Below are 16,985 nucleotides of genomic sequence, written 5' to 3' on the forward strand. Positions count from 1 at the left end.
AGCAGCTTTTGCAACTCATTCATGCATAATAGGATGCCCACTCCTGCAATATGTAAGGCCTACCCTTCCAGCTCCATGTCCAAGGACAGTCATTCTTTCTGCCTTCCCCTTTTCTGCCCTCTTATCCAATGCCTAGTGTGAGAAACCTGAAGGTGTCTCACTCGCTAGTCCCTGGGGATCTGTCATCCCGGTGGACAGGACATGGCCATCATTTTGGATCCAGTTCCTGGGGGGGAGGTGGGGTACCAGTGTGGGAGGATCACCTGAATCAGGGGTCTTAAGTGGGACACAAAGGGGGACATGTGGTACCCCCTTCCTTATGACACCTTTTCTCCATCATACACGGTAGGATATCTAGAAACTCAACCCCCACCCCTTTCTTGACAGAAACACTTTCTCACAGACAAATTAGGATGATAGACAACAGATTGACACCAGGGCTCTATACCTGACATGTCCCAACACAAGAGTCAGACAGAGTCAGGCAATTACTGATAACTTAACACACCTGACTTCCCTTCCATTTCCCCATGGGATAAAAGGCAGAGCACGAAAGCGCACTCAAAGCAAGGCCACACGCACGAGGAAGCAGCTATCCTAAGATGGCACTTCAAATGGAGGAGAAAGGCAGTGAGACCTGAAAGGACAACAAGGAAGGAATTGCCCCTGTCCTTTTCAACCCCGACCCACAAAGCCTCCGATAAGGGGAATGTCAGACTGTGAATCACAGCTGGCGAATGGTGTGATAGACGTCGGCGGTGTACATGTGTCCTTCCTGCACGGATAGCCTGGGCAGGGAGAAGCGGTTACCATTGTGATACCATCCTTGACTCCAGAGGCAACAGATGCCAACGAGTTCAGCACAGGCGGTGAGTCGGAAAGAACTGCTAGTAGACCGGACTGTGTTAGGCTCAAGGTTTCAGAAGCAACATTGTGTGAAAAAAGAAGATTAAAAGTACAAAGATCTTTTGGAAGCAAAATTGGTATCCGAGTTAGAGTGGTCCGGTGCCACATAGTGTCATGATTCCTGCCCCTCATGTCCCCAGCCCTCCAAGATGTCAGGCTGGAGCAAGGCCACAATCAACTACATGGCCCTCAAGGGCCTCTCCATCCCTCCAAAGACCCACTTGGAGTCAGACTTGGCGCTTGTGGCACCAGACTCACTCACTCCCATAGGATAACATTGGGGATTGGACTTGTAGTGCATTGATGGGGACAAGATGGATGCCCCCACATATTTTGGTTCCCAGAACTGCATGTGAAGTCTAGTCTTTTGGGTGTGGTTCAGCCCAGAGACACCTGGGATACCCAGAGACTATTTAAGCCACGCCGAGGCTGAGAAACATGCTTTGTGTTTTCTGCACCTGCAGCGTGACACTCACCGTGTTCGGATCGGTCTCCAGTAGGCCTGCATCTTTCTTCTGCGCTCAGCTCCTGCAAGAACAAGAAGACTGTTAGGAACAGCCTTACCTTGCAGCGCTTCTACCCACCATTCATCGCTCCTTCTGTGCTGCGGGCATCTTTGGCGGTGTCATTCCCATCCCGGCACGACTCTTCCTAAGGAAAAGGGAAAAGAACAGAAAAAAGCCATTAGTAAGCATTCAGCAAATCTTCGCTTATTTTTAAAGACTGTACAAGCTTCAAACGCTTACCTGAATCCCAGCCACTCTGGGGAAACTCTGTCTCCGTAACTTCTCATCCATCTGCAATAGGGAAAAGACACTCCAGGTTAGCGTGGAAACATCTAGAGGCGCTGTATACCGCACTTACTCACCGCAGTTCTTCTTCATAACCGGCATCCACGCTGAAAACGTTGCAGCACCTAAAAGACACAGAAAAAGAACTCAGTTCAATACAAATATGAAAGGGTTGCATCGCGCATCGCGCTGTCACTCACCTTCAGCGCTACTCATCTCGGCAGCAGGTCGCCATCCCCGGATGCCGGCCATCATCTAAGGAAAGAAAGGAATGAAGTTAGAGAATTGTTCAAAGACTCATTATACTTACCTGTCAGACTCTTGCCAGTGAAGTAACTAGGCAGCAACAAGCCCGCATCAATCAACACGCCCCTGCGCTGAAAGCAGGATGGAGAGCACACTTTCCAAGAAAACAAGGCCCAGTCTCCAGTCGAGTAGACTCCAGGGAAGGGTTCGAGGTAATAAGAGGTCAGAACAGGCTGAGTGGTGCTCAGCCTGTTCTGACTGAGTGACGTCCCTGTGGATACCAGGTGAGAGTTACAGAACACAAAGCCTCACATAAAAATCCACCTGGGCGTCATGGAAACATCAGAAACTGACCAGTTAGCCCACATGTTGGGGCATCTATGTTCCGAAGTACAATCAGCCAGGCAGGAGACCAACACCCTGAGGAGAGAGCTGATAGTAGCCAAAGAACGCACTGATGATTTAAGCCGGCAACTTCTCCAGTCACAAGCAGGGCATGCACCATTGCCGGGAGGCGTGCCCTAGATGCCAGCACCATCAGCCAATCCCATTCAGATAACCCTCCCTGGGGCAGTTCTCTTGGCCCCGCCTGAATGATTTACAGGGGATCCCAAGAGGTTTGCAATGTTCATGAACCAGTGCCGCCTGCACTTCCTTTGTAGACCAGGGGCCTTTCCGAATGGCTAATCACGGGTCGCTTTTGTGCTATCCTACCTGAGTGGTAGCGCCGCGGACTGGTCTGTACCCTTTGTGGCCCAAGATGATTTTTTGCTGCATGACTTCAGGGGCTTTCAGCAGGAGATGGAAAAGCTGTTTGCCCGTCGTACTCATGGGCAGGCATTAGACAACGAATTTCTGTCCCTACGCCAAGGGAATCAAAACCTATTAACATACATAGCCACGTTCAATAGACTCGTAGCTGAAGCAGAATGGCCAGTGGAGAAGACAACCATGTTATTTCATCGGGGGTTGCGGGGGGAGCTCAAGGATGTTCTCGCACAAGTAGTGAACCCCCCGAAAGACTGCTCAGAATTCATAGACCTTGTTGTTCAACTGGATCATAGGTTGCAGGACCGAAGAGCAGATCGAACCAGACCGGACCCTCGCCCTATGTATTTGCATTCAAAGGACAGCATTGCCCCCACAACGGAAGGTTCAGGAGAACCACTGCAAATCGGGGGGTCAGATCCCCCTTGACTAAAGCGGAAAGGGATAAAAGGAGACAGCAACAGTTATGTCTGTATAGTGGAAGATCAGGTCATTTCCTTAAAGAGTGCCCTGTGAAGTCACCGAGGAGGACGGTAGGGGCCACGGACAAGGAAGATACCATCAAGGAGTCGGAAAACTCCCCAGCCCGGCAAGTGTAGGGGTCCACTTGTCAAGCGAAGAAAGTGAACTACAGACCTCCCATTTTGCAGTATCTGTGGACTTGATCAATCACCAACAACCATCTCAGATGCACGCAGTAAGAGCGTATATTGACAGTGGAGCCGTTGGGAATTACATCGACCAGGATCTTGCAGCAAAGATGGGGCTCCTGTTACGCCCTAAATCAACCACCGACACTGTTAGCACTGTCGACGGCATGGAAATAGCTTCTGGTCCAGTATCCCAATGCACTGCAGCTTTAACCCTTCTGTGCCAGGATGGACACCAAGAATCTATCGTTTCTGACCTCATTAAGGCAGCACAGTTCTGGTTGGTTTTGGGAATGCCATGGTTGGTAGCTCACAATCCTCAAATCGATTGGCGAGCAAAAGAATTGGCCTTTCCTGAGACTTGTGCACACACATGTTATCGCCAAGAGAAACAACCAATAGACACCAGAACCTCCATGCTTGCGACTGTGGCAATCGGCAACCTACCAAGTGAATACCAGGACTTTCAAGATGTCTTTCAGAAAGAACAGGCTAATACCCTGCCACCGCATAGACCATACAATTGCCAAATCGACCTGATACCCGGCGCACAAATCCCTTGTGGGTGACTTTACGCACTCACGGAACCAGAACACCAGCACCTGAAGGCCTATCCTGACCAATACCTGGCCAAAGGGTTCATCCGTCCCTCGAAGTCTCCAGCAGCCAGTCCTCTATTCTTCGTACCGAAAAAGGAGGGGGACTTGAGAACGTAAATCAACTATCGTGGACTGAACCAGATTACTGTAAAAAATTGCTACCCCCTGCCACTGATCCCTGAATTGCTTGATCAAGTCAAAGATGCCCAAATCTACACAAAACTAGACCTGAGGGGGGCATATCACCTTGTTCGCGTAAAACGGGGACGAATGGATAACTGCTTTTTGCACCAAATACGGCTTGTACGAATATCAAGTAATGCCCTTTGGCCTTTGCAACGCGCCTGCAGCATTTCAATACTTCATAAACGATGTCCTACGGGAATTGATTGATGTCTGTGCTCTAGTGTACATCGACGATATTCTAGTATATTCCGCATCAAAGCAGGACCACGTTAAACACGTCCGATCCGTATTGGAGAAACTCCGTCAACACCAGCTCTAAGCCAAGCTCGAAAAGTGCTCATTCCACGTCTCCGAGGTGGAATTCCTGGGCTTTATTTTCAGCCCGAATGGAATCCGAATGGATGTACACAAGGTAGATGCTATCCTGAACTGGCCATCCGCAAATTCGTTCAAGGGGGTTCAAAGTGTGCTGGCTTTTGCAAACTTCTACCGCTGGTTCATCCCAGGATTTTCGCAAATCGTTCATCCCATCACGTCATTGCTAAGGAAAAGCAACAAAAAGTTCCAGTGGACAACAGAAGCCGAGGAAGCTTTCCAGGAACTTAAAGCAAGATTCACATCTGCCCCAATCTTACGCCACCCTCGCCCTATCTCCCATACCTGGTGGAAACTGATGCCTCAAGCATGGCTATGGGAGCTGTCCTCTCACAAAAGGACCCCGAAATGGGCCAGTTACACCCTGTTGCCTTCTGGTCACGTAAATTCACACCCCCTGAACTCAAATACGCTATCACAGACAAAGAACTCCTGGCCATTAAGTCAGCCTTTAAGGCATGGCGGCACTACTTCTTGGGCACCAGACACACAATCACCGTAATAACTGACCACCGGAACCTCCAGTACCTAAAAACGGAAAAGGCCCAATCCTCATAACAACTATGTTGGGCTCTTTATTTTGCTGAATATGGCTACGTGATTACATTTCGACCAGGGGTGAAAAACAGGAAGGCCGATGCCCTTTCCCGTATGGGGGTGGAAGAGCAAGGGTATCAGACCTCTGACCCAATAGGAATCATCCCGAGTGACAAGCTCCTAGGAATCAAAGCAACCATAACTCAGAAAGAATTACATGAAGAAATCCAAAACCTGATGAGTCCGGAGCAATTACAAGCGTGGAGGGCACAAGGAGAACTTTACATGATAAAAGATCAGTTGCCCTACTTCAGGAATCATTTATTCTTACCAAACCAAGAACTACGAGAACAAGTCATGTCCGGTTATCATGATTCCTTGATCGAGGGCCACCCCGGAATCGCTAAAACCCTAGCCAAGGTAAAACGAAGTTATTGGTGGCCCATGTGGCGTAAAGACATTATCCAATTCATCCTACTCTGTGGAGTGTGTGCTCAAAACAAGTCATCCAAGCAGAAACCGGCTGTGCTATTACAACCATTGGAAATCCCACCAGCACCCTGGCACACATTGTCCCTCAATTTTATTACTGACTTACCACCCAGTCAAGGATTTAACACTATTCTTGTGGTCGTGGTCCTATTTTCAAAAATGGCACATTTCATTCCTCACAAGGGGCTCCCAAATGCTTCCACTCTGGAAAAGGTATTTCTTGAAGGCATCGTACGGCTCCATGGGTTTCCTTCAGTTTTGGCCTCAGACCAAGGTACTCAATTTGTATCTAACTTCTGGAGAAAATGCTGCTCTATGGCCCAGATCGACATCCGGCTATCCACCAGTCACCATCCCCAAACGGATGGTCAAACTGAGAGGACAAATCAGACGCTCGAGCAGTATCTGCGTTGCATGTTACAACAAGCTGAAGGAAGCTGGTTTGACCTATTATGGATAGCGGAATATGCTTATAATAATTCCCTACACACCAGCAATGGGCAGACACCCTTTTATACCATGTATCGCAGGCACCCACGTACTACTGAGTTGGACTTTCCTACAACCCTGGAAATGCCAGCAGTCAAAACCTTGCACACAACCATTTCTCAAACCTTTAAAAGGGCAGCTGAACACCTACTTCAAGCTAAGAATCGCCAAAAGAAGTTTGCTGATCAACACTGAGCAAAGCCCCCCAACTACCAAGTGGGAGACAAAGACTTGCTGGTGTCTAAACACGTGTCCATTAAAGGAACCCAAACTTTCTGTCTAAGATACCTGGGTCCATTCACCGTCACCTCCGTGCTAAATCCTGTGGCGGTCAGACTAGGTCTGCCGTCAAACATGCAGATTCTTCCTGTGTTCCACGTGTCTCTACTTAAACCTATTCAACCTGGGACGCGGGTAGCAATGCCACCGCAGCCAGTAGTAGTTGCCGGGGAGCCAGAATTCGAAGTCAAGGACATCCTGGATTCAAAGTACGTCAGATACAAATTATGCTACTTAGTAGACTGGAAGGGGTATGGTCCACAAGACAGGACATGGGCGCCTTGTGAGTACATCCATGCACCTCGCTTGCTTAGACGATTTCATCAAAACCATTCAATCAAACCGTGACCAGACAGAAGAGCCACCTTGAGAGGGGCCTTGGAGGGGAGTGCTGTCATGATTCCTGCCCCTCATGTCCCCAGCCCTCCAAGATGTCAGGCTGGAGCCAGGCCACAATCACCTACATGGCCCTCAAGGGCCTCTCCATCCCTCCAAAGACCCACTTGGAGTCAGACTTGGCGCTTGTGGCACCAGACTCACTCACTCCCATAGGATAACACTGGGGATTGGACTTGTAGTGCATTGATGGGGACAAGATGGATGCCCCAACATATTTCGGTTCCCAGAACTGCATGTACAGTCTAGTCTTTTGGGTGTGGTCCAGCCCAGAGACACCAGGCGTTAAGGAAGGGACCCGCTAAGGGAACTCGGAATAGGGTGCAAAGGGATTACCGGCACCGGTGTCCTTACCGGTGCCCGGTATCCCTTTGCGCCCAACTCGTAATGATGACCAATTGTCCCATACTGTGGCAGAATAATGGGGCATTCTTCTTGTTTTAGCATCATATATCCTTAAGGTGGGAAGAACAGCATGCCCTCGTAACTTGGGCAAGTATCTATGGATTCCTATGTTTGCTTGAAACTGTTTCTTTACATGGACATTCCAGAGAAACATATGATCATGTATTCACGGGTTGGGACATTTGCCAATGCCTGACTCTTTGTACAAAATGTGTATGGTTTACCTCTGTCTAGGTTTATTATCTGTTAATAACCTCACATCTACCCTTTGCAGTATCACTTATACTTCGATCACACATTAACTCAAAATAATCAATAATAAGCAACTGCAAGGCAGCAGGGATCTGGGTATTGTTGTTATGTTATGTTATGTTATGTTATGTTATGTTATGTTATGTTATGTTATGTTATGTTACTGGTACTGGTACTGGTACTTGGTATTGCTCAGCTCTCACCCAAAGGTATCTTGGCACTGTAACAAGGAACAGCCCAAGTGTTCACTCAAAAAGAAAAAAATAAACTTCAAACCGAGAAAGGAACAGTACAACTATTGAGGAAAAAAAAGGTTTTAATAGCTTCACGAAAACTTGAGTGATCATCACTGAGCCTGCGAGGAAGGGGCATAGAGTTCCAGAGTGATGGGGCAGCGACAGAAAAGGTCTGTTCCCTGATAGTAAACCTATTAACCCATGGAACAAGGAGAAGATGGCGATTAGCGAAACATATGTTAGGTATATATGTAACCATCTTCTCTCGGAGATGGAAAGCTCCATGGACCGCCTGATGAACCAAGCAAAAGGGTATTAAACTTCACCCTGCTCCCAACAGGAAGACATTGGAGTCTTTTAAAAACTGGGAAAATATGGTCATACGTCGGAAGACCAGTCGTGCTTTTGACCTAGAGTTTAGGTCCAGTCATTGCTTTTACATATCATCATCATATATGTTTTTTTCAGCAGTAGCCATAAAACCGGTTGCATAAAACAGAACACACATACAAACAGTTTACAGTTATACAATTATAGTTCATCATGAATTTAGATGAAATTGTGCAAGAAAAATGACCTTAACATCTCTTTGGAGACATTCGACAAGAAGAATTTCAAAACATGTTCCCTATGCATAGATAAAACAGAAATGTAGAGTACAGTTATAAAGATTTGATTTGTTAACTGTGTGGCTGCCATAGCACGCTCTTTGATTAAACCACAGGTTTTGACCAGAATATCTCTGCGCAGCCAGACACAAAGTATATATTTGGCTACCAGGTTTACCACCAACATTTCGGAAGTACATTTGCAACAGGCTATCTCGTCTACAGTATTAGCGATACCTCTTATCCTGAAAATTGCCTTCAAATATTGTGATCTGAAAAGTTATAGTTTGCCGCGAAGCAACATGAAGTGAAAAACTGTTTCATCACCCGCTTCACACAATGGGCAGGTCCTCGAATTTGGATCTCACAAAAGATGTTTTCTTGGCTTTTGTCAGGCTTTTATAATATCCCCTACTACTCCTTAGGTATGTCTTATCTAACATTGGGCCACTTGCCAGGCTATCCATGATCCTTTGCTTTGCCACTTGTCGCTCAACATCCAACCAGAAATCCCGATGTAATGAACATTTTTTTAAAGACTTGTTGCTGGTGGTCACTTGGGGTGAGATGCTCACTACCATGGCCTCGAGCTTGGACATGATCATCTGGTCAGTACTACCGTACCTGCCGAAATTTTCAATATGGGCGGCATACAAGCCTCATAGATTTCAGGTTTGATGTTTCCCTCCATTATTTTAGCCATTGTATTGTTTTTCAGTAATTACTTGTCATCCCTATGCCTTGTGCCCTGTTTGGGTTAGCTGGTCTCTTGAGTTTCCCTCCCATAATTGAAGGTGGCTACAAATGGATTGTGGTCGCTATTGTGCTTTAAAATATAGTATGATATTTAACCCATTCATATATAAATGAAAATTAACTGTATAATAAAACAGCCCTGTTAGACCCTCCAACCCCCGGGCAAAATGAAATACACCTATTAATGCACGATTATTACCATAACCTTCAAGGCTGCCTATTAGAATATAGCTGGGAAATGATATTAAACAAATCATAATCAGTACCAAGAGAGACTATTAGGGACCACGGACTTGCTCTGCTCACCCTATCAAAGGGCATGGCTAAATCCATGAAAGCCGATGGAGCCTCCCTCATCCTCGCAATATTTCCCTATTAAAATAGCAAGGGTAAGACCCTATTCTGTGGTCCCCAGATCTTCATGAAATCCTATTTGATAACCAGTGACCTTCTTATTGATATAAGCTCATAACTGCAACTTGTTCTTCGATGCCTTCCCCAAAACTGTCATTGAAATGCCATCAAGGATATAGGACTGTAACATGTGGGACAATCCCTTTAATCTTTCTTTTAAATGGGGACATTACTACTGCCTAGTGAAGTTGATGGCCAAATCTGTGTCTAAGGATATTCAGCTGTAACAGTGCCCAGATTTTCGGGAGTGGCCTTATATAAATTGTCACGCCCTCCATCCAGACTGGAAGTAACCCTGCCCAAATATCCATGGCTGCCTTGTATAAATCGGCAGGCTTCCCATCAGGACTAGGATAATTCAAATATATCAGAGTTGCTAAAAGTCCTCTCACTTTTACGGGACGAATTTCTTTGTCCAATATATCTGGTTTAGAATGACTCAATAGAACACATAAATCCATGCTACCATAGATAGCTTGAAAGTATACAAACCATGGTTCACGCCACATGTTCCCAGCTATAGTGTGGTCAAATGACGTATCTAGTGCCCCTTTTGCAACCAGAGTACAGACTTTAATGGAGTCTCTAGAAATACAAGAGACCCGCGCCATTACCACAGCCATCCGAGGCCAAGTTGGTGTGTGCTGCCCCAGTCCCATAGCCTGCTGCAAAATCTGCATTTGTGCTTTTAAAAAACACGTTGAGCGCGCTGTGTCTCCCTTTCCATGTCTGCTTCCCCGGCACAAATATCCCACCTCCCAACCCTCCCTCATGACCCGATTTGTCCCCCTCACCGCACACAACACAGGGCCAAAGACTAGGCTGCAGGCACTAGACCCGTACCATTACCATGGCCAGGTAAGGGTGTGCTGCTCCAGTACCCTATGCCTGCTCCAAAACCAGCATTTGCTCTTTTAAAAAGCACGTTGATGGTGGCGTGTCTCCCGTTTCATGCCCGCTACGCCGGCACAAATATCCCGCCTCCCAGCCCTCCCTCGCGACCCGATTCACCCCCCTTGTCTGCCCACAACACAGAGCCAAAAACCAGGCTGCAGGCATTAGACCTGCACCATTGCCATAGCCATCCAAGGCCAGATAAGTGTGTGCTTTCCTAGCTCCATAGCCTGCTCCAAAATCAGCATTTGTGCTTTTAAAAAGCACGTTGAGCGTGGCATGTCTTCCTTTCCATGCCCGCTTCCCCGGCACAAATATCCCACCTCCCAGCACTCCCTCACGACCTGATTGGTCCTCCTCACCTTATAACACCACATCCCATGGCAGCCCTCTGCCCGTGCAGCCCTCGCGGCGAAGGACCCCAAGGTAAAGGGCGGTTCCAAGGCAGGCGGCTCCAGAAAGTGTCTGCAGGTGTCAGCAAGGGAAGCCAGTGGCCAGCCCTCAAACAGCAGCAACCACCAAAGTAAGTGTGGCATGGGTGGGGAGTAGAGCAATTACTCTACTCCAGAAAATCCTGCAACTCTACATTACCCTACATCAGAACTGTGAATATTAGGATGTGCCACATTTAGATAAGAATTGGGAACATTTGTTGCCATCCTGCATTTGTGTAGGAATCCATTGATTCCTATGGCAGGGCCTGGGTGTCCCAACAATGGAGGACACTCAGAGCCATTGCCAGTCGGCATTTAGCTGCCACCAGCCCATACCCTGCTCTGTGGGCAACACACAAGTGCCTGAAAGCACACATAAGGGATACAAGGGTGTACCCCCACCAGTGGGAGTCATGAGGGTATCCTATGTGTGTTGTTCACCAAAAGATAAAACAAAGAGTTGCACTGCCAGAGGTCCAGGCTGGACCTCAGTGGTAGAAAACATAGAGAAAACACACACAGAGAAGTGGTAGGACAAGGATTAGGAGACCATGTACCTCCATAAAGCATTTCTAGTATCACACACATCATCCTGATGAATTGACAAACATCTCGAATTAAAGCATCGACAGTGCCTTGTCAGTAGGAACTCAAGCTCTAAATTACTGGGCCTCATTACGAGTCTGGCGGTAACCGAGGCGGTAATACCACCTGGTTACCGCCGGACTCGTATTACCATTATGCCTCTGTGACTCCCGGAATTACAGGGGCATTACAACCCTGGTGTCCCGGGAATTCCGGAGGCGGAATGGTGTTAATCCCCATTCCCATTGAGTCCAATAGGACTCAATGGGGATGGGGATCATAGAAACACCGGAACCATCTCGTGATGGTGCCGGTGTTTCCTCGTCCGCCTGCAGGCGGGCGGTGTTAAACCCGCCAGGTCAGACCTGGTGGGTTTGACGCCTCCGTCCTGCAGGAGTTGTGATCGCCCGGCATGGAAACAGCGGTTGCGGCGGGTTTACCACCACCGTTGTTTCCATACCGGGCGAGTTATAATGAAGCCCACTGCCTTCTTTGCTTTCAGGTTCTAGATCCATCCTCCAGAGGTTTAACTTTCTCTTATAACATACCCCCTATGCCGTTGTGTGAAGAGATATGTGGAATCATTACTTCCTTTCTGTGTATGTTTTATATGTATGAGAATGCCATGGAAAAAATAAAGGTGGATGCTGCGTAAAGAACTTTGCCTGATTTATAGCACTACCACTGGGCAGCTAAATAGGAACATCTAATAACTTTTAGATCAATAGCAGTACAGCACAAATGATTTAGTCAGTAGTAATTTAGTAGGCATGCCACTACATGTTCCTATCAAATAGCTTATTCAAACATTTGTCAACTTAATTCTAAGGCCAATCAGCTGTAGGCGTAAAACCTAATGAGATATCAGGACTTAGTTAAGGTAGCTCTAGTTTTTGGTATTCCTTTGGGAATTCTTTCTATTCACTTTACCTAATGTTTCCTCTCCAATTATTAAGGCTTCTTTGGTAGACACATTTTTATAGACTGGCTTCTTAAGGCTGGAGACATGTGTAAGCCAGACAATTTTACATTTGAGTTTTGCGATAAGTATGGTGGAAACTGGAAGTCATTTAATTATATACAGCTGACAAGTCTGGCGGATATCAAGTAAATGGCTTAGTGCAATGGCAATACCAGCATTCATTTAGAATACATCCCAGGTAGCCCTGGTAAGATTATTACCTTCATATCTTAATCATGGTTGGTCGAAGTGTATAAAACAACCAAAACAAGAGGGAAAGAAAAGCAGTGTGTTAAAGATGCTATCTGTATACAATCGGAGAAGTTACTGCTTTCTATAAAGCTGTCACACAAATTAGACTGGGTGATATACTCCCCCATGGTGGCTCTGCCCATTGCTTGTAGTTCCATTTTTGCCAAATTGCCTGCCCTCCCCCCATTGTTTGCTCACAGCTCCTTTTTGTTAATTCCTTGTGATCACCTTGTACTTCCCCATATGACTTTGAAAGCTATTTGGTGCTCACCGAAACTAGGTTCATGTTCAATAAATATTCTAATAATAATATCAATAATAATATTAATCTCAGTATTCTTGAGCACTACTGCCTCGTATACTCCATAACCTTTCCTACAGCTATAATAATCATAATCGTGGATGGAAAATTACAATTTCTGAGATGTAACAGTGAAGTAACACAATTGGATACTGTTGTATCCATACAGGGCATTTTAGAATTCTGGTGGTGAGTAACAATTATAAATGAACTAGGATTAGGAAGACAAGAAACTAAATAAGAGTGTGGAGTAGAGCAACATATTGGTAGGGATTATCGATACAATGTTGTATTTGATCTTTAAAGAGAAAATGCAAATTGTAATAGTATTAAAAAAACTGCTTAGCTGCAAACATTGGCTGATTTATGCTGGAAAGCTGCCTGTTGGGATGCTGAATGGAGCATGTTCTAGAGGAAAGATTAAGAGTACCGGTAGAGGAGTTGTTAGGGCTCTGACTTCCTTGAATGTTGCACTCAAACAATATATCAAAATGGAGCTATTATGAATTGAACACAATTATCAATGTGTTTCTAATTACTCAAATGTAGACTTAATTCCTAGACAGATCTATTTGTTTCTGAGTACTATACAAATAATGAACCAAAACGTGACTGCATTGCTTACACGCTGACTTCCAGGAGTGGCTTGGCAGCATTTATTTCTACATTGTACCTCTCAAGGTCAACTTTTGAAAAGTCTTCATCAGTTTTCACAGGATAATGCCTGCTGATTGTTAGTCCTGCCCTGTTCTTCTTGTGACATGTATACACCTGAATAGTATCGGGGTGGTGCCAATGTCTTTATATTAGGTTTAGTGTTACTTTAATTACCATTAATAATAATATAACTGTTTACATTTGCATTACTAATCCAGCTTCTTATTGTTCGTAGCATTATTAATATCATGAATATTATTAAAATGAATAGTGTTAATGATGAATTATTTATTTTTCTGCTTCCTTTTTTACAGTTTGCCCAGTTGGTCTTCACATATAAAATCCTGGGCCCAGAGAAATTTCCTCTGATCGAGCAAACGTTTTATCCTGACCACAGGGAAATGGTAGGTGCCCCCTAAAATATTGTGTACATCACATTGCTATCTGCCACTGTCAATGAACGCTGTATTTCTAAAGCAAGGACCTGTGTAGGATGACTTCTCGATCATATGTATAATGGGTAAAACATTTGCTCTCAGCTGCAGCAAATATGTAACCTACATATCGATCACACTTTGTAAAAAGGCATGGGAGGCCTTATCAATAACTTAAAAACATATAGACATGTCTTCACCATGATTGGAATATGAAGTTTCTGTCATTCCAAAGTAGGAACCCTAAACACATAGGATGCATCCCTTAAGACTATGCTTTGTGAATCAGGGGCACGTCAGTGCTAAGGACGGGTATGCTTGTCCTTTTTGCGTAGACTTCATTAAAGCTCAGCATTTAAGGGGTTAATACTGCTGCAGTAAAGCTCCAGATCCATGCATGTGTGCGCAAGTTAGAGAATGTGCTCATGTTTGTGCAGTGATCAAATATTTCTAATAGGCATATATCCTTTAGGCGGGGCAAAGATTAGCTGCTTCACTCACTGCTTATATTGTGTTTGCCTATAAAGCGTCAGATCATACATATCCACAACCAGGATTGACGAGATTTAATACACATGCACACAACATGATCATCAAGGGTGAGATATGCGTGCATGCAGCTCTTACTGAAGCAATGGAGTCCCTTCAGCTTGATGCACTGGAGTAAGGGGCGTGATAAACTAATGAGATATTGTACGGTTTGTGAAGGCTTTTGTCACTGCTACCTAGTGATGGGCTCTTGAGCAGAAATGGTTCATATGGGTTTCCGTATTCCTCTGCTACACAGTGCCTGGTATTCCTGCATGGTAGTAACCTTATTTGAATGTAGATGCGGGAGATCACTGTTGGGCTTGTGTCATTTTAGGATGCGGTTGGTACACTCAAATGGTAGAACATCTTGACTATCACCCAAGAAGGAAGATGATTCAAGGAGCATTGTAGCCATAATCTATCCACAGTAATGCATGTCTTAATGACAGTCAATATCCCTAAATGTTTCCTGTGCTTATGAATCAAAACAAAGTCCCAATTTTCAGTATTACCTCAAAAATAGAATTAGGGTTTCATTACTTTCTATTCTTTGTTTTGTTTTAGACAGTTGCATTGTTGTACCATTTCATTGCTCCAGATGTGCCCACATTGACAAAGGTGTTATAGCCTCTGTTGTTAGAGGGAGAGCAATGCTGTTGAAGGGACTTTCTTGTGCCATTGAATGTCCTCATGTTCATGCTGTTCTGCTGAGAATCTGTCTGGTTAAGTGAATACTGTGCTTTAGTGGGCAGGCAGAGAGTTTTTTTTATTGAAGGGTGCCATCCCAGTGAGCCTTTCTCCTTTTCTTCACGTAACAGTTTAAGCTTTTTAACCCATTCCTCCAGACCTCCCATTAGCGATTAATGACCTTTGGTTTGTTTTGAACATCGTGGGAGCCAATGGAATCAAGCAGAATATTTTGGTGAGATTTTTCTGTGCACAATATATTAATTTCAAATGTCTATGTGGAGCAGTGGTAATGTCAGTGGACCTGATTTGTAATGCTTCCTTTCCCAATTCAATAAACATGGTGACCCTCAACAAATGATGTTATCCTCTTATGCTACAGGTCTGATGAATGATGTCTTTGTGGGCACTTTGAAAATGGCTAAGCCCTCTGTGGTAGTCTTGTTGTTGTGCGTGTGTGTGCGTGCACCGTTAGGCTCTGGGATGTTGTTTGTTTGTAGTTGGCTGGGATGGTGAATAAACATTAGGGTGCCACGGCTCAACTTACCTCTGTGTCCACGCCCTCATTTTAAGCCCTATGAATGAAAGGTTCTTGGTCAGGTGATACATTTCTCTTCCTGAGTTAGGTCTCTTTTGCAATATGATTCAATTCCATACAGCCATACAGACTATGTTTCACCAGCATCTAATGTAGCAGTTATTCCAGTTTACCTTGTTTTAGCCAGTTTGGATGTCGGTGAAGCTCAACCTCTGTTGAACTGGGCGTGGTAAAGTTGAGAAATATGTCATAGGATGAATTAGAGAGACAGTTGTATTTTTTTGGGATCTCGTCCATATTTCTTAACGTTTGTATTGGTCATTCTGCCCTTTGACCCTTGCTTAAAGTTGTAAAAGCCACACGTTGGACTTAAATAATAAAACAAATGGGGACTTATGAGAAAAATGTGAGAATGGGATATTGGCAGCAGGTGTGAAAAATGTAAGTAGGGAGAGGAATGTAAATTGATTAGGGTGGAAAGAATAAATGATTCAAACACCAAACTGAAAAACAACCTTAGTAGTGTTCTCTTGAGTCACTTAACAGTGTCTATTGTGGTACTTTCTGGCTTTTGTGGAAATGTGGGGGTTGTAGGCTATGAACAGAGCAAACATGATCCTCTTTGTGGAGGATTTAAGGAGCAGGAACCAGTTGTGCGTGTACCATCGCCCTCTAGGTTATCCCTTTTCATTGTCCTCGGTTCCACTTTTGGCTCAATAGGAAAATCGTTTGTTAATTTGTTATCATTCTTTAGGATTAAGGTCCCTGTTTACTCGTGCACAGCCTTCAGATTTTACTTAGGTCAGCGATGTAGAATTTTACAGGGATGGGTGTCTTGTTTACTTGGAGCCCATTGGTTGCCGTTTTGTTTAATTTTTCCATCTTGGTTTGTGAAAAATCTTTCTACTTGATCCTTGGATTTTAAGAGGTTGCCTCTATAAAGGAAGCGCGCACATATGGTGTCCTCTTAAATAAGGATCCGTTTCGTTCCTTCCATTGTCTTTGTCAAGTGAGCTTAGATGTTCTGGTATGGGATTTTGTCTTTTTATATTGTGGGCACTTCTGCGTAATGAGTGTGACGTGTGCGGGCTATGTTAGTTCACAGATGCTGTGGTGATTCTGTGTCCCTTGTTTCCTGCCATAGTTGTTCTGTTCGCTCTCAATAGAAAGGAGCCTCTCTTTTCTCCCTCCTTGACTAGTTCCGTCAGAAATGGTTGTGCATCCGTTTTGTTCTTGTATGTAACTCAGTAACGGTTCCCTCTCGGTTCATCGTTTCCCTTCTCCCAACCTACAAGCCTGAGATTTAGCTTTTTTGCATGTTTTGTT

The 16,985-nt window shown here is 45.0% G+C and overlaps 1 protein-coding gene across 1 annotated transcript in view; it reads left to right on the top strand.

The window, feature by feature from the left end:
- Positions 1-16,985, top strand: part of SYN2 (synapsin II) — a 1,471,271-nt gene that overhangs the window by 801,580 nt on the left and 652,706 nt on the right. Inside the window, exon 5 of the mRNA XM_069643930.1 lies at positions 13,784-13,873. Within this exon, the coding sequence (XP_069500031.1) occupies positions 13,784-13,873 (90 nt within the window). The remainder of the gene's footprint in view (positions 1-13,783; positions 13,874-16,985) is intronic.

The sequence above is a fragment of the Ambystoma mexicanum genome, chromosome 2p, assembly GCF_040938575.1.
Source record: "Ambystoma mexicanum isolate Mex_15411 chromosome 2p, UKY_AmexF1_1, whole genome shotgun sequence".
Classification (NCBI taxonomy): Eukaryota; Metazoa; Chordata; class Amphibia; order Caudata; family Ambystomatidae; genus Ambystoma; species Ambystoma mexicanum.